The sequence below is a fragment of the Sciurus vulgaris genome (assembly GCF_902686455.1).
Source record: "Sciurus vulgaris genome assembly, chromosome: 2".
Classification (NCBI taxonomy): domain Eukaryota; kingdom Metazoa; phylum Chordata; class Mammalia; order Rodentia; family Sciuridae; genus Sciurus; species Sciurus vulgaris.
In genome coordinates, this window is record NC_136462.1 from 105,554,276 (window position 1) to 105,578,666 (window position 24,391).

The 24,391-nt window shown below is 39.9% G+C and overlaps 1 protein-coding gene across 3 annotated transcripts in view; it reads left to right on the forward strand.

The window, feature by feature from the left end:
* Positions 1–24,391, forward strand: part of CGNL1 (cingulin like 1) — a 158,822-nt gene that overhangs the window by 80,808 nt on the left and 53,623 nt on the right. For all 3 annotated transcript variants that reach the window (XM_079125857.1, XM_079125859.1, XM_079125858.1), the window contains exon 8: positions 485–697. In XM_079125857.1, coding sequence (XP_078981983.1) covers positions 485–697 — 213 coding nt within the window. The remainder of the gene's footprint in view (positions 1–484; positions 698–24,391) is intronic.

Consider the following 24,391-nt stretch of genomic DNA (forward strand, 5'->3'; position numbering starts at 1 on the left):
ATGGGCAAAAGAAATGGTGAGAGTCATCCCAAATTCTAGGCATATAGATTAAAGATTGATCACTCTAGGGGTTTAGGAGGGATGAAGTAGGAGAGGCCAGCAAGTCAGCCCAGCCCTCTGTAGCAACAGCACATGAAAGGCCACAGCAAGGGCAGCAGGCCACCTGCAGAAGTGGAAACAGACCTGTCCCCTCAAAAGCAGACCTGTCCTCTCAAAAGTAGTGACATTAATGTTTCTCTCTCATATTAAATCAAATCTCAAAAGAGTTAGGACAGAGGAATCCAAGGGAATGATGGCCTTGGAGGTGCAGAGGAAGAGGCAGAAATCGTCTACATAGGTGTGCGATATGAGGAAACAGGGAGCAGGCAGAACAGGTGAGATGTCTGTACACCTGGTGGCTGCACTGGAGGAGACATAACTGTCCACTAAAGAAAGATGTCTGTGTCTTCTCTTCACTTTCCTTCTTCCCGTTTCCTCCCTTTAGGAGCTCCTCCAGGCAAAACAGGATCTTCAAGATTTACTAATCGCCAAAGAGGAGCAGGAAGACCTCTTGAGAAAGAGGGAGCGAGAACTCACGGCCCTAAAGGGTGCTCTGAAAGAAGAGGTTTCCAGCCATGACCAGGAGATGGACAAGCTGAAGGAACAATATGATGCCGAACTGCAGGCCCTGAGGGAGAGCGTGGAAGAAGCAACAAAGGTTAGTCCACCATACTGGCCCATTGGACCACAGAGGATGGGATGGGGTCAGAGAATCTGGCACAGAGACAGATGAGAGTGTGACTTTGCTAAGAGCAGAATTACAGACAATTTCCGATTTCTGGTGCATTAGTTAGCTTTATGTCACTGTGATCAAAATACCCAACAAGAACATCTTCGAGGAGGAAAATATTATTTTGGCTCATGATTCTAGAGGTCTAATTCAGGGTTGGCTGAATCCATTGCTGGGTTCAAGATGAGGCAGCACATTATGGAGAAAGGGCAGAGTGAAGAACTGTTTCCTTCATGGCTGACCAGGAAGCAGAGAGAGGAGAAGGGGATACAAGGCAGACAGATGAACCCTTCCAGGGCACATACCCCCAGTGACCCACCTCCTCCAGCCATGTCCCATCTGCCTACATTTATTACCCAGTTGCTCTATTCAAACTAGGAATAAGTTTCAACTCTCCCAATTCAGTAATTTCACCTCTGAATATGTTGGCATCAACACGGGAACATTTGGAGGACACCTCATATCTAAACAATAACATCTGGAATCCTTTGCCCCTGCTCTAGCCTGTTCCTTTGGACTTTGTAGAGTCTTTTGTTAAACCATTCAGATTTTTTTTTTTCTTTTTTTTTTTTTTTTTTTCTGTTTTTCCTCAGAAAAGTTACATGAGGGTTAATTGGCTGAATTGCCCAAGCCCTTCCAAGATAATTTTTCTCTTAATTGAATTTTTGGCTCTTACAAATAGATTCTAAATTATGTCAAAGTCTATTGGCACAGGACTCAAGTTGGCTGTTAAAGAGAAAAACAGTATTTCCAAGGGGAAAATGCTTTGAAATATCATGCCATCTTTAGGGAAAGAGGGGAATTACAGAGTATGAAATTTTCAGTTTTTCTAACATATAGATTAAAGATGCTGAAGAAAGAACTCTTGATGTTGTTTATCCTGTGAAGATTATAGTGACAGCTCAGAGTTAGGAGGCCCTCTCTCCTAAGCCCCATGGTGATTCACCGATTCTCAATTATGTCATGGTAATTGCAAATGACAAGAAGTGAAAGATGGTTTTGTTTGTTATAACAATAAAAAGTCTGGGAAATAGTCTGTTTGAGGTTATTATAACTTTGAGACAGTTTTTAAAAAGCCTCTTGTTGATTTGCTTATCTTAGTTTTTTTTTTTTTTTTTTTGAGATTTGATTTAATTTGAGGGGAAAAGAAGCAAAACGGATTTCAGTGTCATTGCGCTGGGGGGGATATGTCTATTTTTTGCATCTGGTTGCTACAGCCTGATGTCCTTACAGTTGACCTTCTCCAGGCATATGCCCATAGGCTTCTGAGTAAGATAATTCTCCTTAGGGCACATTATTTCTTTATCACCCTTTGATCCTGCATCAAAGCGGGAGTTAACATTGTTATAGTTTATGTGGCTCATTTAAAGGCAGTTGAGAACAGTGTTTGGGCATGTGTGTGTAGACACTTGACTGGGAGAAAAGTCAAACTTGTGGCACATGTGGGAAGGATATTTTTTGGGAGCTGCTAGGTCTTCTTTCAGCCATGTAAGTGGGGAAGGAAACAGGGCAGGTGAAGGAGCACACCTTTATTGTATGGAATCAGGTTCACCGGTAGAGACTTGGGCTGTTCATTTTGATCCTTTCAGAGGTCCGCATTGTGTGTCATCTCACAGAATTTTCATTATGCCAGCTCAAGAGAGGTGACTGTGAAAGAAATAGCGGGGTTTAGTGTAAACGTGTATCATTGGCAGAGAATGTAGAGTTTCTGAGCACTAGAAGCTCACACAACAGCGTTCATGTTAGTACCCAGTGTGTGCTCTCAAAGTCTCTGCCCCTGGCCATTCACTGCTGCACCTTCCCCCTAAGAAACAATCTGATCATGTCAGCCCTTGCTTTGGTAACTTGCTTGGCTCCCCATTGTCCCAGACTTAACCTCAAAATTGTTAGCCTGGTAGGCAGTAGAAGTCCCTTTTTTTCCTAATCCCATCACTAGAAGTAGTCAAATAACTACAAACACATGCCCAAACACTTTGACCTCTTTGCACTTTTCCACCTGACCAACCTGTTCTTGTCCTGCAGACCCTCCCCAGATGTCCTCTCCCCATGAACATGCCCTGATTCCTCCTCTCCATTCAGTGCACTTTCCTGAGGGTTTCCCTTGAACCCTGGCTGTTCAGGGTTTGTGTCCTATCCTGTTGTAATATATCCATTTGTCTGCCTTCTCCCTTAGACTGAACTTCTTAAGCACAGAGGCACTTTTATCTCTTCTTTCTTTAGAGTGATGAATTCAAGTGCTTCTGGGGCCAGACAGGGAGCATAAATGAGTGAAGCACGCAGGTGTGTTGGTGCACTCCTATAATTCCAGGGATTTGGGAGGCTAAGGTAGGAGGATAGCAAGTTTGAGATTGAGATCAACCTCAGCAACTTAGACCCTGTCTCAAAATTAAAGAAAAAAAAAAAAATTAAAAAGTGGGGAGGTGGGGTTCAGAGCTTGGGATGTGGTTGAGCACTCCTAGATTCAATCTCCAGTACCAAATAAATAAATGAAGCTCTGAGTATGTCATCGAGGGGACACTAGAGTAAAGTGGGGACTGTGGCAAATTGGAGAGTGTGTCCTTTGCTGTCAGGGTCAGTAGCTTCTCTGCTGCAGCTGTGAAAGTCACCAGTGAAGGAATGCTGAGCCCATGTTGACGGATATTTCAAGTTTTAAGAAACATCACACATCTGGATGTTGATGTAAGTTTTCCTATTTTAAGCATTGCTGGAAAAAAAAAAAAAACACATAGACCAAACATATCCTGTTGGCAGGTCATCAGTCTGTGATCCTGGCCCCTTGAGCTCAGCACAGGGTAGGGCACACAGTCACATCTGTGCAGTGTCTGATCAGTGAAAGTTGGTAGAGTCAGATTCCCCTCCTAACTGAGTTTTAAGTTCTTGCCAAGTGGTTTCCATTAGATATTTTTTCCAATGGGAATGTGGGAAGTTTCTCAGAGAACTCTGCTATTCTATGTCTGGCTTTTGAGTTTCCCTGCAGCTTCTTAAAGAAGATCATGTTTGTGTTTTTATTGCTTGGTAGCTTTTGCTTCTAAAGGTGGCTGCTGAACAGATGTGATAGAATTATGTTTTATGGAGAAAAAAACCCCACTTTTTTAACAGACAGAAGCTGTCTTTTTGTTACGATATTTACATGGCAGTTTTGTAGAATAGAATTGTAAGAGTTTTCTAATAAACACGTGGAGGAAAAGGAATTAAGTATAATTGTTGAATTTGGTAAAGAGTATTTCTTAAATTTGTTTAGCCTTCACACTGCCTCAGGGGAAGTATTTGTCCACCACTGGAACTAAAAGTTGCCTTTTCTTTGAGGAATCATATTGCCTTAAAACGTTCATTTCCTTGGTAGGTCTTAGGAGACAGGCCAACCTGCCCTCATCAGTTTTCCTAAATTTTGCCACTGCTCCAATCCAAAACCAACACTGGGTTGTTTTATCTTTGCCAAATAACAAATACTCTATCCTGGTCTCAGCTTAGGTACTAACAGTTTTAAATTACCAGACCATTTGGTGAAAACTGTCTTTATAATAGGAACATTTTACAGGTATTCCAAATAGATACCCTGTAATAGCTTTTGGTAGACTCAAACATCCACACCTTTTAAAGAACAGAGAGATTGCTCAAAAGGCAAGAATTGGTGAATGCCTCAGTTATGTGGGACTTACTAGCCCAGCCGAATGAATTAGATCTCACCAGCAGAGAAGTGATGGAGAAAAGGGACTTTGTAGTCCACTAGGAAGGGGATTCTATGAAACATTCTTTTAAAGGACTGTTCAACACATTGGCATCTTATTTCCTAATGTACTTTTTTCCTGTTCTGTTTCCTGTTTCTAGTTTTGAAAAGGAAATGTCCTCTTTCCCCTTGGGTTTGTGGCAGTGCTTGGGCCCATGGGAGGAGATGGATGAGTGGGGTGGCAATGGCTGCCATCTGGGAGGAGAATGAAGAAGGTCCATCACTGTTGGCTTCTCTTTCTCACTCCTGACCCTTTCCGTCTCCATCCTTTGTGCAAAGAGAAGCACAGGCAGTGTAGTTGCTTGAGATTTCTTGGAGAGTAGACTCCATGCAAATCCAGGTCCCTCAAGAACTTCTCTATTTGCTTCTTGGATTTTACAGTTTCTAGAAACCTGGAGTTTTTGGAAATTTCATTCTTGGTTTTGTCCCTTCTGCTGTGCTGGGAACTGTCCTCATTTTTTGCTTGGCATCCCCACAGGGCTTGGCAGTTGATGGATGGTTAGCAAGTAGTGGGATTGGGAGGATGAGCAGACAAAAGGGGAGATACCTGAGGTGCCTGAAAATCCCAAGATGAAGCATTAGAATGTTCTGGGGTCTTGTTTATGAAGTAGAATTATTTCTGGGCAAAATAAATCTTGACTCTTAGAAGTAATATCATAATGTTAATTTGGTTTCGGAAGGACTCATTTTGCATCTAAAGGCTTCAAGTATTTTAAGGATGATAAAAAATACACTTTTGTATCAGGAAATATGATTTTAGAGTCAGTAGGTATTTTCAGAATGCCACCACACAACAGTTACACAACAAATATCTTATAAATGAGTGGACCCGGGGAGGAGGAGGAAGGATGAAGACGTGTGAGTTACTCTTGCCATCCTTCACTTTTCTGCTTGTATTTTAAAATTGTTTTTGGTGCAGTATAATCAGACATAATAGTGAGCTCATATTTTTAAATACTGCATTTACATGTTGATTGACTGAGTGACTGCCAAGTGCAGGAGATGGTGCTGCACTCTGAAGACATAAAGGTGAACTGGACAGCATCCACCCATCCAGGAGATGGGAGGTGAGATGAGGAACATGGAAGCTGATGATAGGAAAGTGTGAACACCCCACGTAAGGAGGAGACGAAGCACTGTGGGACACCTACTACCCATGCTCGGGAGGAGAGGTGGTGCCTATCAGGAAGACTTCATGGACAGGGTGGTGTTTGAGTTGGACTTTGAGGGGCATTTGCACAGAGGGGCCATGGAGGCCATGGACATGGTGGATGCCGAGCAGAGCATGAGCAATGACTTGTAGGTGGGGAAGTGAGAAATGTCTGGCCCTCACAGGAGAAAGTGAGGCTGCTACAGATTAAGAGATTTAAGAGGCAGGAACCCAGACCCAGTAAGTGGTCCATGTTTGGATCCCAATTCAACAAACCAGCTGGGAAAAAAATAAAAAATCACTGGGAATATTTAAACTCTGTCTCTGTATTAACAATAGTAAGAAATGATTTAAATAATCGTTTTAAGGGTGGTAGTAATGTTAAGAGTCTGTGTCTTCTTTTGAAACATATTAAAGTATTTATGGATGCAATGATAAACTGTGTGGAATTTGCTTTGAAGTAATTTTGGGGGAAAAGTGAGTGGGCGTGGATGGAAGATGAGCCATGAGTTGGTGTCAAAGCTGGCTGATGGGTATATAAGAGTCAGTTACATTATCCTCTGCGTTTTCTACATTTCTATTTCTATAATAAACACTCATGTTTTTATGTTTTAAAGAGCAGCACAAAAAAGTTAAGGTAGAAAGATGGGGTGGGTGAGATTGTGGAGACTACTTTTAGGTGGTCATTGGCGAGGTGGCAGATGAGTGCTGTTTTATTATGGACCCGACGGGGTCGTTACTTTACACTGACGTGAGTTGTGGGGGAGAGGCTGGCAGCTAGAGAATGGGTGAGGAAAGGAGTGAGGCAGAACGGGTGCAGGAAGGGGCTGAGGAGAGGTTGGCCTGATTCAAGAAGGCTCTTGCAGCAGCTTTGTGTGAGGTGAGGGAGAAATAAGAGACAAAGCTGACTGCAAGGAGTGTCGCCTCTGGGTGCCCCGAGGGGCCTTACTGGGACCGGGAAAGCTTATGTATATGTGTATATGTCTTGAGGTGGTGTGTGTGTGTGTGTGTGTGTGTGTGTGTGTGTGTGTACATAGTTGGCGAGAGACAGGTCTCCCTCTCTCCACCTGGGAGTTACTGGGGGAGCAGTGAGCAAGTCCATATGGGTGGAGGGTCATGATGAGGACTGACAATGGAGAGAGCAGGGACTCAGGACAGCATGAGGAAAGGAGGACACAGACAAACCTAAAGAGAGCAGACCAAGTCCAGTGACAAGGAACACAGAGAAGAATATTTTGTGTTGTTTAATAAACTATCTATTTGAGGAATTCCTAAAAGCAATCTATTTTTGCATTTTATATTTAGATAATGAGTCTTAACACTTTTAATCTTTTCTTTATGTTATAAATTTTTTCCTAAGGTTATACCCCTGTTTAATATTCTACAATCCTTTAGGAATTTTTTTCAAATTCAATATGTTGAAACATTTTCCTCCAATTTTTGCTGTTGTGTTTTTCTCACCAACCAATTTGGAAATGTCACTCATTTTATAGAAGTGCATATGTACTTTGGTGCCCTATTCCCACGTCACTTGTAGGTTTTCCCTTTCCTACCCGTCCTGAACAGGTTCTTTCAAAGCATAAGGTCAGCAGAGGGTCACATGGGAAAACCAGTGCTAATCTCCGGATCAGTGGAATTGCCTCCCTTAAGACATGGCTAATTCAGTGTAAAATCTCATTTCTGTCTTCTCCAAGGGAGCCAGGTTAGCCAAGGAAACTGTAAAATTCATTTCCTCAGCATTTTAACTTCAAATAATCAGCTTACCCTGAATGACAGCTCCTGGAAGCTGAAGAAGCAGTGGGATTCGCAGCGAGGTGCACAGGAGAAGGGAGATGCCTCTCACAGATGCCAGCATGCCCAGGGCGACACAGAACTGCCCCGCGAGGGAAAATGGGAGAGATCCACAGTTAACATCCCCCACACACACCCAAAGTGACTCTTAATAATTGCAAGCCTCTTCTGCATCCTGTATTGATTAAAAAGAATATAAAGGGCAGTGGATGTAGCTCAGTGGTAGCATGCTTGATGGCATGCGTGAGGCCCTGCGTTCAAGCCCCAGCACTGCCAGAAAGATACATAAATATGAGGTCAGGTGTGGTGTCCTAGCACCCTGTTCTGTGGCTCTGATCGTGGCTACTCCATGCACCCTGAGAGTCATCCCTGTTGTGAGAAAACTCCAGGGGGCTGGGTCACTGCAGCTTGGTGAACAGAGCATCCCCGTGAGTCACTCTGGTGTTTTAACTGAGCTTGCTGCCCAGAGTCCCTTGCCCTGGGTTGGAGAAGGCAGAATACGAGAGTACTGCATGTGTTTGATTTTCAGGTTCATATGTCATGAGATGGTGGGGCATATTTCATGTGCTAATTGTGCTAGTCCCCAAGGTTGTAAAGGCAAACTTTGAGGATCTTTTATGGTCTTGAGAGAAAGATGTAGGTGTGTTGAGATCTGTGCACTGTAGGAGGTCAGTACAGCTATTGCTTCACATGACAAGATTCAGAAGAATATGGCTCCTCAGATCTGTGATTTGACACCCTTGGAGCCTTTACTATACCAAATACTTCAGAAGAAATGAAAGGGAACCTTTCTTTTTCTAAGGTCTTCCCAAGGGCTTCTGGATGTTAGTATACCATGTACCTCCTGATTTTGTGAACTCTTGGTAAAACTCAGATTCACAATTAGAGTGGCTAGAAAGGTTAAATTGTCTAGATGCAAGACAAAGAATATTGACCCAGGGATGAGTTAAAGTGCATTGCATTTATTTTAAAAAATTGATTAGATTACAGTTAAGATTTCCAGAGGGGAGATCTTCATAAACTAAAGTATTCATGAGGAGGGCCTCTAGCTTTCCTGGCTAGGACAACAACCCAGGTCTACTGTCATGACCATTGGATGTAGATGGAGCTGCTCCTGTTCTGAGGAGAGGGTTTTGGCTTTAACATCATAAGAAGAGCTGATGAAGGGATCCATCACAATGATTCTTCACAGAGAGAGGTGGGACATTTGACTGTCTTTAGTGACCATACCTGAAACCTAGGGAATGTGGTTGAAGAGATGCATTTTCCAGTGATTCCAATGGAGGGCTGAAGACAGGGCTTTCAGGACATCTGGAGTATTCAGCTGACTCAGAAAATCACAGCAAATTCACATGCAGTGTGAAGAGAAGGTGTTGAGACTTAATTGGGTGAAGAAAGGGGTATAAAACTCGTGCTGGCTTCAGGAAGGGCAACAGAGCAGCCCTGTCTTAGAGTCATGTTGTCTGTGCATTACTTTACCTGGGCCTTACATGCAGACACTTGCCTGCTTCCCACTTGTGACAGGGTGATAAAAGAAGAGGCTTTAATAACTCAGCAGGTTTGATGTTAAAGAGCTCATACCAATTAGGAACAGTTGGGGATGAATCATTGGTAGAGTTTTGGGAATCTCCATTCAATAAATAGTTCACTCATAGTTGTTAACTACGTAAGCAAATAACTGTGGAACATTCATTTATCCAAGACTCTGTGCCAGGTTGTAGAAATAAAATGGACAAAAGGGATGAGACAGACATTATTTTTAGAGTCACATATATAAATGTGTGATTCTGTTGTGATAGTGCTTTGTAGTTGACGGAGGGAGGAAAGGAAAACTTCCTAAAGAGAATGATGGAGCTCTAAAAGATGAACAGGAATTAACTAGATTAAAACAAAACCCATAGAGCAGTCCAAGCAGAGGCTACAGCACATGCAAAGCATCCTGTCAGGAGGGACCATGATCTGTTCAAGATGTTGGTAGAAAGAATGGTGAGGCTGGTCTGTGAAGGGCGATGGAAAGTCTGCTGTGAGATGAAGTAGGGGCAAATGGGGACCAACTCATGTAGGCTTATGTGGTGCATCTTAAAGGACCCTGTTCTTTTTCTAAAGGTGATGGAAATCATTAAAGACTTCTTAAGAGTGAGTTAATTTGACATGGCATATTATTTTATGAAAAGAAGTCTGATCTGGTCTTTATAAGTAAGATAGAATGCCCTGGGATGTTTTCCCCCTTGTTGTCACTTAAAGTGGGGGCCTGGGCTGTGAGTTCTCTTCCGTGTTCTGGTTCTGTTTTTTATGGGATTATCACCTACCCCTCTCTCTGCTGATTCTTGTGGGAAAAGGGAAGGGAATAGAATTATGCTGGGCCCCATTTTGTTAGGTTTTGCTCTTCGCTAGTCACCTGACTTTGTAAAGTGCACTTGAGCATTAATAGGGCTCAAGGACAAAGGGGAAGATAGGTGTGATGGTGATGAAGGTTTGTAGGAGTAAAGTTTTCATTTATTTGTTGTTTGTGACAATGGGTCAGTGCTGGAAATAACATTAAATGTTAACAGAAGCCTCTTAGTGGGGTGCTTGCCTATCTGCACCAATGGAATGGAGATCCTGAGATCTCTGAACCTTCCATAGACTTACCCAGAGTGCGAGGGTGAGTGAAGAAGGAGCTGTGGCCACACACTGTACCCAACAGGTACATTTATGGATGTGATATGGCCAAACCACACGAACCAGTCAGTATAAGGACGGGGCCTACTGTAAAAGACAAGGGCGATCACAGCTGCTGTAATACTGCAAACAACTGAATCCTTAACATCTGAAAGGAAAATAGCTTTAATTTCAAAATTGGAAATCCTACTTAATCTGTGTTATACTCTTTCTAACCTTCTAAACTCTGCCTGATGGGTATTTTTCTAAAGATGTGCCAAGATCATTAAATAGATTTCTACTTGGTGGAAAAAAATTGGCATTATTATTTGAGTGCTCTAAGTAGAAAATGGAACATGTCAAAAGTGCTCTAAATCCATTAGGTAAGGAGTGGCATGGAGATGGGAACATTTATACTGGCAAAGTAAATCAGAGTATTTACAGCATTTATGGTAGCCTCTGAGTTGGTCCCCAGTGATCCAGTTTTCTTGCTCCTTGGTAGTTCCTTTTCATGTTGAATAGGCCTGATCTGGGTAACTAAATGGTGTTATGGACATGGAGTTTGATTTCTGTTGTTAGGTCATAAAAGATATCGTGGCTTCCTCCTTGCTTTCTCTTGGATTTCTTGCTCTATGGGAAGCCAGTTACCATGTTCCTAGGTCACTCAAGCAGCCTGTGAAAAGGCCCAAGTGGCTAGGGATTGGGCCGTATGAGTGTGCCATCTTGGAAGTCGGTCCTCCAGCCCCATTCAAACCTGCAGGTGGACACTGCCAACATCTTGACTACAATCTTGTTAGAAAACGGAGCCAGAATCACCCAACTGAATCACTTCTAGATTCCTTACCATCAGAAACTCTGAGATAATGGTTATTTTAGGTTGCTAAGTTTTGAGGCAGTTTGTATGTAGCAATAGATAACTAATATAACATTTTGACTTATCCTAGGCAGCTAATCACTTTGTATCATGTATTTATTCATTGAACAAATTTTTATGTATTTGTCTATTTGAGGTACTAGACAGATATAAAGGATATAAAGGGATTTAGGCATATTATTGGTGGTAAACAGATTGCACTGAAAATCATTAGAGTGGTAAGTAGGTGGCCTCTGACGTAATTAGATGTGGTTTAGTGAGTTTGAGCTGCAGAACAAGTCATGTGTTCTTGGTGACCACACGTCAGGATTCTGTGTGTGAGAACAAGCCAGTCTTATGCAGTGGAAAAATTCTTGTTTGAGCTAGGATCATTAGGCTGGTTTCATGAAAGGCAAGATAAGGGGCAAGGTGTTTGCTTCACAGGTGATTGCAGCAGTTTTCACAGTAATGAATAAAATAGGACTATGTCCACAGTGAGTAGGAGTTGGGGACCCAAGAGGCATGTTCCTTTCCTCCGGAAATTCCAGAGTTGTGGATGAGCCTTATCCTTTGGGATACAGATGAAGGGAGATTAGGGCCAAGCACACATATTTCTCCTTCTAACATTTCCCCTCTTTTTCCTTATTTTTGTTTTATTTGTTAAATTTCTGCACATGTTTCTCAAGTGTGTGGTCCAGAGGGAAGAAATACTGGCTGTGTCTGGATTTAAGGAAACTTTGAGTCCAGTTATAGTTAGGGAAAGAAAAAAGGCTGGATGTGCTTCAAAGAGTTTTTGGAAGAAGGCTGGAAATAAAGAAGTCAAGCAAACAAATGACAGAATAAAGAAAAGGTGGCATAAGAGATGGATCTGAAAGCATTTGGGCAGACTTGTTGTGGAGGATGTTAAACCTTGTCTTTTCCATCCCCACCTTGTCTGAGAACCTGAAGATGCTGGCTGTGCACCAGGGAGTGTTGGCTAGATGACAGGACTGGGAAGATGGAGACATGGGCAAATGCAGTTGGAAAACACTGAGCTCTTCCTGTCTTTGGAGCAAGAATCAAGGCATTCATACGTCCTGGAAAATAGGCAGTTGGGTTTGTCCAGTAAAGTACATATGGAGAAGTCTTTTGAGCCAGTTAGGTTTCTAAACATGACCCTGGACTTGAGTCCAGCATGTGCCACATCCAAAAGAACAGTACACTGTGTGGATCCCAACTGCTCTCTGGTCTACAGGGACCTCTGTACCTAGTTAAGGCATTTTTTCTTCCATGTTCCTAAGCCCATGAACTTGTGTGAGAAAATTTTCATGACTCCTTTGACACTTGGCTTCTGAGACCTAGGGTGGCAGGCCTCTACCCTGCCTGCTCTGCTCCTTTCTGCCCATCCTGTTATGAAAATGGTGTCCCTTGCAGGCCCAACTCAGTGCCATTTCCTGTATTTGTCTTAGTGACCCTTTAAGCTACAAGCAGATGCCTGTGCTGTGTACCGTGTACTTCCTGCTGCTGAACCAGGGAGAAAACATGGCAGGCAGGTGGTGACCTCTGTGGCTGATTCAGGCCCAGTGGGGAACCAGGGTTAATAATTTACTCTGCCCCAGTTGTAGCCATGGGTGTTGACCTTGACAAAACACTGGTCGAAATGAGTGGAACCTGCTCTGGCATTTAACTTATAGGATAATGGACTACCAAATAACCTCTTGTTTTGAGGTTAGTCCTGTCGGAGTTTATACTTGACATTTACATACAGCTGGTCCTGTTTGCAAACAGTAGTCAGAACTGTTTGCTCGCTGTGTTCACAGTGCTCAGCAGATAAAGATGTCACCCAAGATTGAGAGCCTGGCTTTCATGCAGCTGCTCATCATGATAGGAGGACAGAGGCCACAGTGATCAAGATGCCCAGGGCCTGTTAGGTATGGTAGGTGAAGAGGCTTCCCTGTCCCTACATGCCCCTTTTATTTTCAATCCACAGCCTTTGTTTTCTTGAGCTGTTCTGAATCTTTCCCTTAGAAGGTTAAACTGATTAAACTTCCTGGTGAAAAGTCAACAGTACTGCTGCTTCTAGAAGGCACTTGAACTGGAGGGGCCTCATGTTGTAGACGTTGTTCCTTTCACTTCCTGAAACGAAAGCAGCCCCAAGGCAGTAATGGCCTGGTGGTGTATTGTGGAAAGCAAGTTTAAAAATTCTGGCTAGCTGCTGGACATGTTTAGCCTGCTAAAGAACACATGATGATCCCAATGGAGACTTTCACTTTACTAGGGAGTTATTTGAATTAATCTGTGTTGGGTGCTCTTGGTTGATGTCTAAAATAGAAACACAGTTAGTTCCCCTATCAAGAACTTTGATGCACTGTAGAAGTGGGGCTTCTAGTCCAGGAAGATAAAATGACGACGTGGTCTGGCTTTTGAGTTCCTGGTCTGTTGCTTTTTCTAACACACTGACTTTCATCTAGCCAACATCTCCATGCTCTATCAACACAAATGTGCTTTTGGAGAAGGTAGCTGGGCGAGGATGAGAGGGCAAGGAGGATGGAAGTGAAAAGAGAGCAACTAGAGAAGGAGAGATGTGGAAAAGAAAAGGTTGGAGCTAAAAGGAAAAGGGCCAGGTACTGTAGAGTATGTTCAGGGAAGTCTTTTGAGCCAATTGGGTTTCTAAATGTGATCCTGAACTTGAGTCCAGCATGTGCTGTGTCCAAAGTATGCAGCTGCAGAAACACAGCATTAGGGGCAGACAGAGGGTTAAAAGCAGTTTGGTGTAATGGGAATGATGAGGTCATGGAGGCAGGAGGGAGAGGTATCAGAGGTGGGAGGTGGGCAGGATAGGAAACAGGAAACATCAAGAGGTAAAAAGAGACTGAAGTTTGAGCCAAATTGATCCTTGGTTACTGCAGAGAGCTATGGCAGCCAGGGTTTGTTCTATTGAAATATTAGAAATATATAGTTACTAGATACATTACTTTTTTTTTTTTTGTATTAGTGATCAAATCCAGGTGTACTTAACCACTGAGCCACTCCCTTTCTTTAAAAATATATTTTATTTAGAGACAGGGTCTTGCTGAGTTGCTTAAGGCCTTACTAAATTGGTGAGGCTGGCTTTGAACTTGTGCTCCTCCTGCCTCAGCCTCCTGAGCTGCTGGATTACAGGCATGTACCACCACACTCAGTTCATGGCTTTTTGAAATAAAGCATGAAGTGTGAGAAACTAGAAGAAAATAAATGAGTCTTTTGTGACGTGATATGGGTAATCTTTGTGCCTTCTTTTCCTAGGGTCTCTGTCTATAACATTGAACATGAGTGTGAAAATATGTCTTTAATGCTTAAAAGACCTACAAGTGTCATTTATTTGTGTATGGAAAAAAAAAAAGATTATGCTCCAATAAATTGTAGCTGTGCCTTCTAGTTTTTGGACAAGAGTTTGAAACAACACTGTTGGAAAAGACTGAAGAACTAAAATGACCCTGATTTCATCCTTATGAGTGCAACAAATCCTTTTTTAAAAAAAATTATATATTCTAGCTGAGAATTTAGAATCCTCTTGAGAAGAAAGACGTGCTTTTGGTTTCCAGGGATCTGTCTGTGAACTTGAGGCATAACTGGGTGGGTCTGAGACCCTGTTCTTCCAGCTAGGGCTGGGGGGTGCCTCCCTTCCTCTTAAAACCAACTTCTTTGATTTGTCAGCATAAATATTGCCTCCAAATCATTTCTTCAGCTTCTTTGTTTATTTTTGGTGCTGGGGATTGAACCCAGGGCCTTGTGCATGTGAGGCAATCCAAATCATTTCTTAATGAATAGTAAAAACCTTTGTGTATCTGGACAGCATTTGCTCAATATGCTGTTTTGCTCAATATGCTCAATATGGTATGTTTATTAGAGCCAATGATTAAGGAAAGACTGGTTAAAAACAAACAGTGGAGGGTAAGGCATTTTAAAAATTGGAGGTTTTATTTTGAGATAATTGTAAATCACATACTGTTAGAAGGAGTAATACAGACAGATCTCATATACTCTTTACCCTGTTTCCCCCAAATGTAATATGTCACAATCGTATAACAGCACAACCAGTCATTGACATTGATAGTCAAGGCATAGAATGTCTGCATCGCCCCACGGATATCTCATGTCATCTTTTTATGGCCTTGCTCACGTCCTTCCTCCCCTAGCTTCTGCCTTTACACATCTACCAATCTGTTCTCCAGCTTTTCAGTTTTGTCATTTAAGAATGATATATAGATGGCATCACACAGTTCAAACCTTTTGGGATTGACTGCCCCCTCATATAGTTCTCTGGTGTCATCACAGCTGTTGCATGTATCAGGTAGTTCTTTTCATTGTTAAGTAGTGTTCCATGGTATGGATGTGCCAGTTTGTTCAACCATTTGCCTGGTGAAGGATATCTGGGGTGGTTCTTATTTTCTGCTATTATGAACAAGGCTGCTGGTGTATAGGTTTTTGTGTAAATGCTTTAATTTTCTGGAATAAATGTCTAAGAGTGAAATTGCTGGGTTGAAAGGTACTTATAGTTTTTTGAGGGGTGCTGGGTATTAAACCCAGGGCCTTCCACATGCTAAGTGTGCTCTTCCAGTGAGCTGTATTTTCAGCCCTTAGTCATGTATTTAGTTTCTAAAGAAACAACTGTTTCTTTAACCTGTTTTCCATTTTACATCCCCACCAGCAACTGTTTGTGGGAATCATTTGCAAGTGATTCATTTGCTTCAAATCCTTGGGAGCATTTGGTATTGTTGGTATTTTTGTGTTAGCCTTTCTGATAGGTGTATAGCGATGGAACCACTATATGTGGTTTAACAGTTTCCTAATGGCTAATAATGTTGAATATCTTTTCATGTGCTTCTTTGTTATGTATATCCTCTTCAGTGAAATGTCTATTCAGATTTTTGCCTATTTTGTATTTTTTTGGTTGTTGTTTTGCTGTTCAATTTTGAAAATTATTTACATATTCTAGATTCAAGTGCTTTGTCAGATGTGTGGTTTGCAAATATATTCTCCTGATCTATGTTTTTTTTTTTTTTTATCTTTTAAATTGTCTTTTGAAGAGCAAAAGTCTTTATTTTGATGAAGTCTGACCTATTAATTTTTCCTTGAGAACTCTTTGCCTACTTTACATTCCAAAGATTTGTGTTTTATTCTAAAGGTTTTGTAGCTTTGCATTTTACATTTAAGTTGATATTCCTTTTTAGTTAAATTTAGTGTAAAGTAGAAGTTTGGGTCAAGGTTTATTTATTTTGCTTATGGGCTTTCAATTGCTCCAGCATCATTTGTTGAAAACACTGTTCTCACATTCATTTGCTTTTGAATCTTTGTCCAAAATGAGTTGGGTGTATTTGTGTTGATCTGTTTCTGGGTTCTACATTCTGTTTCATTGTCCATTGTTCTGTCAATAGAACAAGTCTTGATTGCTGTGACTATATGATGTCTTGAAATCTGGTAGATGAATTCCTCCCGTTTTATTCTTCTTCAAAATTGTTTTGACTATTCTAGTTACTTTACCTTTTCATTATAAATATTAGAATAATGTTTTCTATATCTATTGATATTTTAATATCTTGCTGAGATTTTGATAGAAATTTTACCTATATGCCAATATGGGGAAAAGTGATCTCTTTATATTGATTTTTGAAATCCATGAACATGGTATATTTCTCTATTTATTTAGATCTGCTTTGATTCTTCTTTCATCATTTGAATTGGTATTTTTAAGTATACAAGTCCTTTATGTGTTTTTGTCAGATTTATACTTAAGTGTTTAACTTTTTGAGTGATTTTTAAATTTCAGTATCCATGTGTTCATTGCTGCTATACAGGGAATACAGTTTTATGTTTTTATCTGTTTATTTTGCATCAGTATCTGTTAATTTAGGGACCTTGCTAAACTCACTTATTAATTTCAACCTTTTTTTTTTGTTTTGGGTAGATTTCCTAGAATTTTTCATATGGATAGTCATTATATCTGCAAAAAGCACAGTCTTATTTTCTTCTTTTCTGTTCCATTTGTCTGTTCCATCTTTTTGCTGCTTTGTTACACAGGAAGAGCTTCTAGAACTATGTGGAATGAGAGTTGTGAGAGCAGGTATTCTGGTCTTAAAGGTGAAAAATTTTAATTCATTTCTACCAATTATCATACTGCTTGTAGATACTTTTGTAGATATTTTTGTAGATACTCTTTGTCAAATTGAGGATGTTTCCCTCTTTTTTTGTTAAAAACCAGTTTTTAAAAAAAATTATGTTGAATTTTTTCACAAGTTTTATCTGCTTCTATTGATATGACCATGTGATTTGTCAATCTAGCATTCCTGGAATCAATTTCATTTGGTCTCGTATAGTTCTTTTATATATTACTGAATTCTATTTGCATATATCTTATTGAGGATTTTTATTTCTATATTATTGATCTGAGTTCTTTTTTCACTTTTTTTTTGTGGTACTGGATCTCATTTGGTTTTAGGTAATAATGATGTCATTAAGTGAAAAGTACTTCTGTTTTTTGGAAGGGATTATATACAGTTGATGTTTATTCTTTTATAAATACTTAATAGTATTATCCAGCAAAACCATTAGACCTGGGAATTTCTTTTTTGGGAGTTTTACAATTAAATTGTGAATTAAATTTCCACAGTAGTTATGGGATTATCCAAATTCTTTATGTTACCTAAATTGTGGTAATTTTGCTTGTCAAGGAATTTGCTCATTTTATTTGAATTGTCAAGTTCATATGTATAGTATTATTTACAGTATTCCTTTGTCTATTTAATGCCTGCAGGGTCTGTAGTGGCATACTCTGTATTTTACCTTCCTTTATCAGTCTTCCCAAAGGTTTGTCAATCTTATTGATATTTTAAAAACAACCAGCTTTATCTCATTGACATCCCCTCCCCACAACCCAATTTTTGCTGTGTTTTCAATTTCACTGGTTTCTGCCCTTATCTTTATTATTTCCTTTCTTCTGCTTGCTTTGGGTTTATATTTCTCTTCTCTTTCTGGGTTCTTTAAGTTAGAGCTTAGATTATTGAATTCAGACATTTCCTCTTTTTTAATAAAAACACCTAGAGCTATATGTATTTTAATTTTCATGCAAGTAAATGTATTTTTTAAAAAATTCCTTAAGATTTTTTCTTTGATCCATGTGTTAAATATGTTATATTATTTCTAAGGGTCTGGGTATTTTCTGTTACCTTTCATTGATTTCTAGTTTGATTCTATCTTAACAGAGAACACAGTCATGATTTCAGTTTCTTTTACATTTGCTGAGTGAGGTTTTTTTTTTTTTTTTTTAATGACTCAAGATTTAGTTTATCTTGGTATATATTTCCAGAGAACTTAAAAAATGTATATTTTGTTTGAAAGGGATTCTAAAAATAGTAAATACAAATCAAGCTTGGCAATAAAAACGTTTGGTGTTAGAAATATTGTTACTAGTCAGAAAAGTCATCTTTGACCACTCTCAGACTTAAGTATATCACATTAAAAAGTGGGACTGCATCCTTTTTGGTGGTTGACAAATCCATTCTATTTGCATGTTAAAAGTGATTAAGGATATGTGCACTATCATATTTTACAGTGAGAGTTTTTCTTATTCAAATTTAATTTGGTGGAATTTTTCTTAAAATTACTTCTTGGTAAAAAGAAATGATAGTAAAGGCTTATTTTAAAATAAATTGGGTAATGCATAAGTGTATATGTAGAAAAATACATATTTTGGACCTTATTTTTGATGACATAATTTTCCTCTCTCAATATATTCAGAGGCTCTTTTTAGGTAAACTTGTATAGAATGTTCCCATACCCTTTAATGGCAGCAGCATATCCCTCCTCTTGGGCAATGATGTAAGAGGAGGTCAGCCATCTACCATCTCTTCTGGTGCCCAATCTCAGTAACCTCTCCTACTAGTCTAGCATTTGCCTTCTAGAGAAGTCAAAGGGTCTGCTAAGGTAAGTCAGCAAACCAGGCCAGAGCCAGAAGGTCCAGGAATTCAGGAATTTGTGAGCAGCTGAGTCAGGGACCTGGAATCACAAATAAGGGTGAATCAGAGCCAGGATCCAGGCTGACTCAGACAGACTGAGGTGGTGACCTTGTTGAATCAGCTGCTTTCCTGCCATTCCAAGGCTTGGATAGACTCAATGGTGCTAAAACCGGAAACTTCATCTCTCCCAGATTTCAGATAATAGTTCTGTCAAACTTCCCTATCTCTTCTTCATTAGGTGACCGGTCAAAAACATGTAAGCCAGACTTCAGGTTCCTATGACTTTTCTATGAAAGTGGGAATGCTGGCACTGTAAAGGGTCATGGGGAATGTAGTTGAGGGAAAGGAAGAGAGAGAAAAATAAGTAAGGGTGGGGAAGAAAGGAAAATGGTTGGAAAGCAAAACAGAACTTGGACTTTTCTGCAAGAAGTAAACTGTTCCTAGCAGTACGTCTGGTTGATTCTTTCAAGTATATCTGTCCACTCTTCCTCTGTCTTACTGCTGTCATCTTAGTCTTTTAACTGAAGTCTGTGCTCACAGTCATGATTTGGTGGGAATGAGTGAGAATGAATGACAAGTGTGAACTCTGACTTTTACACTAAGTGACTGGGTGAATTATGAGCACGGAGAAGGGGGAGATCCATGTCTTGCAGTGGTGAGTGTGCTGAAGACTTCTATTTTGTCCATATTGGGTCTTCTGTGTTGAGTTTGAGAGGCCTTTCAAGGAAGGCTATCTGGCACAAGAGAAAGGCTGAACTGGAGCTACTGATTTTGGTTGGCTCCAATGGGCACTTGTATAGTTGAGTGATCCTGAGGGAGAGGCTGTTTGAGTTCTGTCCTTGTTTATATTCCCACTGGGAAATTATTCTAGAGCTTCTTAAAGATGTCATAGTAATTTTCGATCTGACCCTACCAGCTATGTTTGTGGTAATAATCTACTTGTTTGATGCTAGTCAACCTTTTAGTAGAGAAAATCTTTTGAGTAGACAGATTTTTCTCCCCAGGACTACCAGGGATCAAACCCAGGACCTTGCCCATGCTAGGCATGCACTCTACCTCTGAGCTACATCCCCAGTCCTACAATGCTTTTTTTCCAGCATCATTACACTAAACTGGTAATTTTACAACAGGTGAAAAGACTAAGATCAGATGCTCTATTGTATGCATGTATTTGACAGACAGATGGGAGGAATTAGAGTGAATGCGTATTTATTATGAACAATATGGGTGCTTCTCCTTGGGAGATAAGTTTTTCTGAGATGATAGGTAGATTCCAAGGAAGAACTTTTCCTTTCTTGAGCTTGTTTAACTTATTTAGCATATTTTACCTTGAGCCACCATTACATATTTTCAGGTTTGCAGAGCCCAAAACAAACAAACTGAGCAGAGTTATTTTGGTTTTCTATGCAAAATGATATTTAGTAGGAACATTTGATCAGGGTGGGCATGTTGAGTTGGATTATAAATTTTCTCACAAGTGCTTTTAGAAATTCTTTGGGGCTGGTGTTCTCTGATAACTGGTAATAATATATCTGGTTGTTATTAAAATCAATATCTTCAGGTTTTCTTTTTGTTGTGGTTATTTTATATTTCAAAAAAGCCTATGTTAAGGCAGATATGTGTATGATACTGGGTGATGAAGATTGGGATTAGTTGGTAGCTTTGTAGATAGTGTTGTTATTGAGAATCTTGCCTTTACTGGTTTGTTTACTTCTTATGTGGCAGTCTGTGAAAGAGTTGCTATTCAAGTTCAAATGCTGCCAGGCCTGCTAAGTGGGGAGAAAAAAGCTTCAGATAACTTTTCTCAAAAAAGAGTCTCCAACATTCTGCAGTTTCTAGATATAGTTTGAGTGGACAAGATTTTTTTTTTTGTTTGTCTGTTTGACAAATGTTTTAATTTCTTTGGGATATATTCCTAGGCGTAGAATTGCTGGGTCATCTTGTTTAACCAAGGAACAACCAAATGCTTTTTCAAAGTGACATTACCATTTTACATCCCTAATGGTAATGTAGGAAGGTTCTAATTTCTCTACATCCCCCCAGTACTTGTGACTATTTGGGTTTAAAAAAAATTTTTTTTTAATGATAGCAAATCTAGTGGATATGAATTGGTATTTCACTGTGTTTTTAATTTGCATTTCTCTGACGACTGATATCAAGTATCTTTTCATGTGCTTATTGTTCATTTGTATATTTTCTTTAGAGAACTGTCTATTCAGATCCTTTGCTCATTTTACAACTGGGTTGTCTTTTTATTGAGTTGCGATTGTTGCTTATATACTCTAGATGCTGGTATCTTATTACGTTTTTTAATTTGCAAGATTTTCTCCCATTGCTTGGGTTATCTTCCATTTCTTGATGTTATCCTTTGAGGCACAAAGATTTTTAATTTTAATGAAGCCCAGTTTATCTGTTTTTTTTCTTCCACTTTTATCATATTTAAGAAACTATCACTTTATCCAAGTCATGAAGATTTGCTTTTCTAAGTCTAATAGTTTTAGCTTCTTCATTTGAGTCTACATTCCATTTTGAGTTAATGTTTGAATATGGTGTGAGGTAGAGATCTATTTTATTGTTGTGCATGTAGATACCAGTTGTCCTATCACTTTTGTTGAAGATACTGTTCTTGGCTCTTTAATTGCCTTAGTACTGTTCTGTTCCTGTTCAGGTGTTTGCCAGGCCCCTCCTTTCCAAGTTGTTTCTCAGGCTTTAGGTTTGGCACTGAGCCCTGGATATTAGGGAATTGGAGCATTTACTCAAAAGTGATTGCTTAAGCCAGAAGTGACTGATAAACTCCTAACTACTAATTATTGCCATTCTAGACAGGCGAGAGTTTGTGAAGAAAACTAGAGAGATTTTTAAGGCAAATTAGATTATTACTGGAAAAGAGAGTGCCTTTTCCACTGGATATTTGAAGGCAGAGTAAAAATAGTTTCAGTGTTGCTTTACAGGTAGCCTTACTGATGATAACTTGGTCACCCAGAGAGATTTAATGCTGGATACATTTTCTCTACCGTACACTGGACTTTCATACGTGGGCAACAATAGGAAAACTTGATAAAGCCTAGGCGTTAGCTCACATAGTTCATAATTATATTCCAGTATTGGTTCATTAATCATGACAGATGTGTCTTATTTCATGTAAGCTGTAGTAATAAAGGAACTTTGCATTATTTTAGCAGTTTTTCTGTAATCTAAAACTGTTCAAAAAATTTAGTTAAAAATTAAGCCTCTCTAGTGAAATTTTCTGATACCCAGTTTGGTAGCTCTTCTGTGAAGTCATCCCTTCATTCTTCCAGTGGCACCATTGTTTTCTCAGTGGCACTAGGTACACCTCTGTTACAGCACCTGCACTGCAGTTAACTGACTCTCTTATCTTCCCTACATGACCATGGGCTCCTCATTCATCTCCATGCACAGCCTCTGGCACATGGGGGGCACTCGCATGTTTATTGACGGGGATGATGAAGGAATGTTTTATGAATCTACTGTACATACCAACCTCTGTTATTATGGTCCCTATATTCAGAGATGCTCACAGCATAGCTATGAGGCAAAATAGCAGTGGGATAATACTGCTGCTATGGTTTAGATTTGGTTTGTCCCCTGCAGATTAATGTGCTGGAAGCTTTGTCCCCAGTCTAACAGTATTGAAGGTGATAGTAGAAACTTTTAAGAAGTGAGACTTGGTGAGAGGTCAATAGGTCATGACCATCCTTGTGAACCAGTTAGTGCTGGTCTTGTGGAGTGAATGATATTACATAGGATGGGTCAGTTCTTGTGAGAGTGGACTGCTACAAAAGAGTAAGCCTAGCCCCTTCCCTGCCTTTGACTTTTTCCCTATGTGACCTCTTTTTCTTGCATACACTCCTGTCATGTGTCACTAAACACTATGAGGCCCTCATTGGAAGCTGATTTTGACATTATGCTCTTGAATCTCCAGATTTTTAAACTAAATCAACCTTTTTTCATGTAATACCTAGCCTCAGGTATTTTGTTATAGCAACACAAAATGGACTGAGAGATGGCATGATGCAGTAAGAAAAAATGGCTACTTTGTCTACTTTGGAGAATAGCTTGAAGTTCACAATGAGATGATGTCAATAAAAGTTCTCTAAAAATCTGTCCATCCCAAGTGGAGTTCAGATTAGTACTGGAACCAACTCTCTCCTTCCATTTTCCCCATCAACTTATTGCCTGTATTTCTAGTCAAAGTCTTTATTTCTTCCTGTAAGACTCTGACTCTTTGAAATTCTCAGTGATGATGACTTTCCTAGAGGAGAACAGTTGATCTCCTGTAGGGAAGATAATATAAATTTAGTTAAATCTAAATTTATATTAAAGCTGTAGGTTTCTCAGAAAAACAAAGGTAAACTCTGGAGATCTAGTTATAAGCAGGCACCTCTTCACAGAGGTTAGAGGTTCTGATCTACTCATTGGCCCCAGTAATTGAGATTCAAAAGATGAGGCGGGTCTAGCTGTAATGCCTCAGAAACATCACAAATATTTTAGAATGACACTCCAATCCTAAGAGCCCAGTGATAAGATTAAGGATTGCCTGGTCTTCATTTGGAGAGGAATGTTCTATGAGTAATAGTTCAAAGGAGCCACAGGTAAATTAGAAATGTGACTCTGAGTCTCCCAGTGGTCAAAGTGAAAAAGGAGACACAATCACGGTTTCTGTTGTTCAAGAGAAAACAAACATTTTCTCAATGGAGATAAACCTTCGCTTGACATAATTCTGAAAATCATGCCAAAGGTTTTTTTCTTAGCTTGGGTACATGGGCCCCTATGAACAGAGAGAGGAGGTAGATGCTAAGATTCAGATGTCCCCACTGTCATCTGTACATGCCTCAGACTCACATCATTGAGGGGAAACAAATCATTGTCCAGAGGCTTGAACAACTGCTTGTGTAGGGGCATTTAATTTCCAAATTTGACTTCCTTATTGAGAATTATAAGATCACAGGATAAGGGGACTAGTCTAGCAGGCATGTGTGAGTCTGTGAGTATTTATGCCTCTGAAGTCTGATTTGATGTCAGGAATTACCAAGGCAAGGAAAGTAAATATATTAAACCAGAATTAATGCTTTTAATGAGAATTTGCAGTGGTGTTAGTGGTGGTAAAACTCAGTAATGTCCTTTTGAAATCCTCTTGTCCTTTTGAAAATAATAAAAAATTGAAGTTAAATCTAAAGAAAGAGATGATCCCTTGAAGTTAGCAAGAGCTCATTCAGAATCACTCAAATATGCTTCCTTTCCTTTTGACAGAGTTATTAGGGAAGGGTATTGGGGTCATAGACAGATGTGGAAGGAGTTTCCTAGTGATGGATGATAGGACTCTTGATCCTGTCCTGTTAATTTGTTTTCTATGGCAGAAAGACATAGAAAACACACTTATCACATCTGTAGGTGCTCCAAAGCAGGCAGAGACAGCCCAAGTACAAGATGGTGCACCTAAAACTGAAAATGATCTCGATAAGCAGAA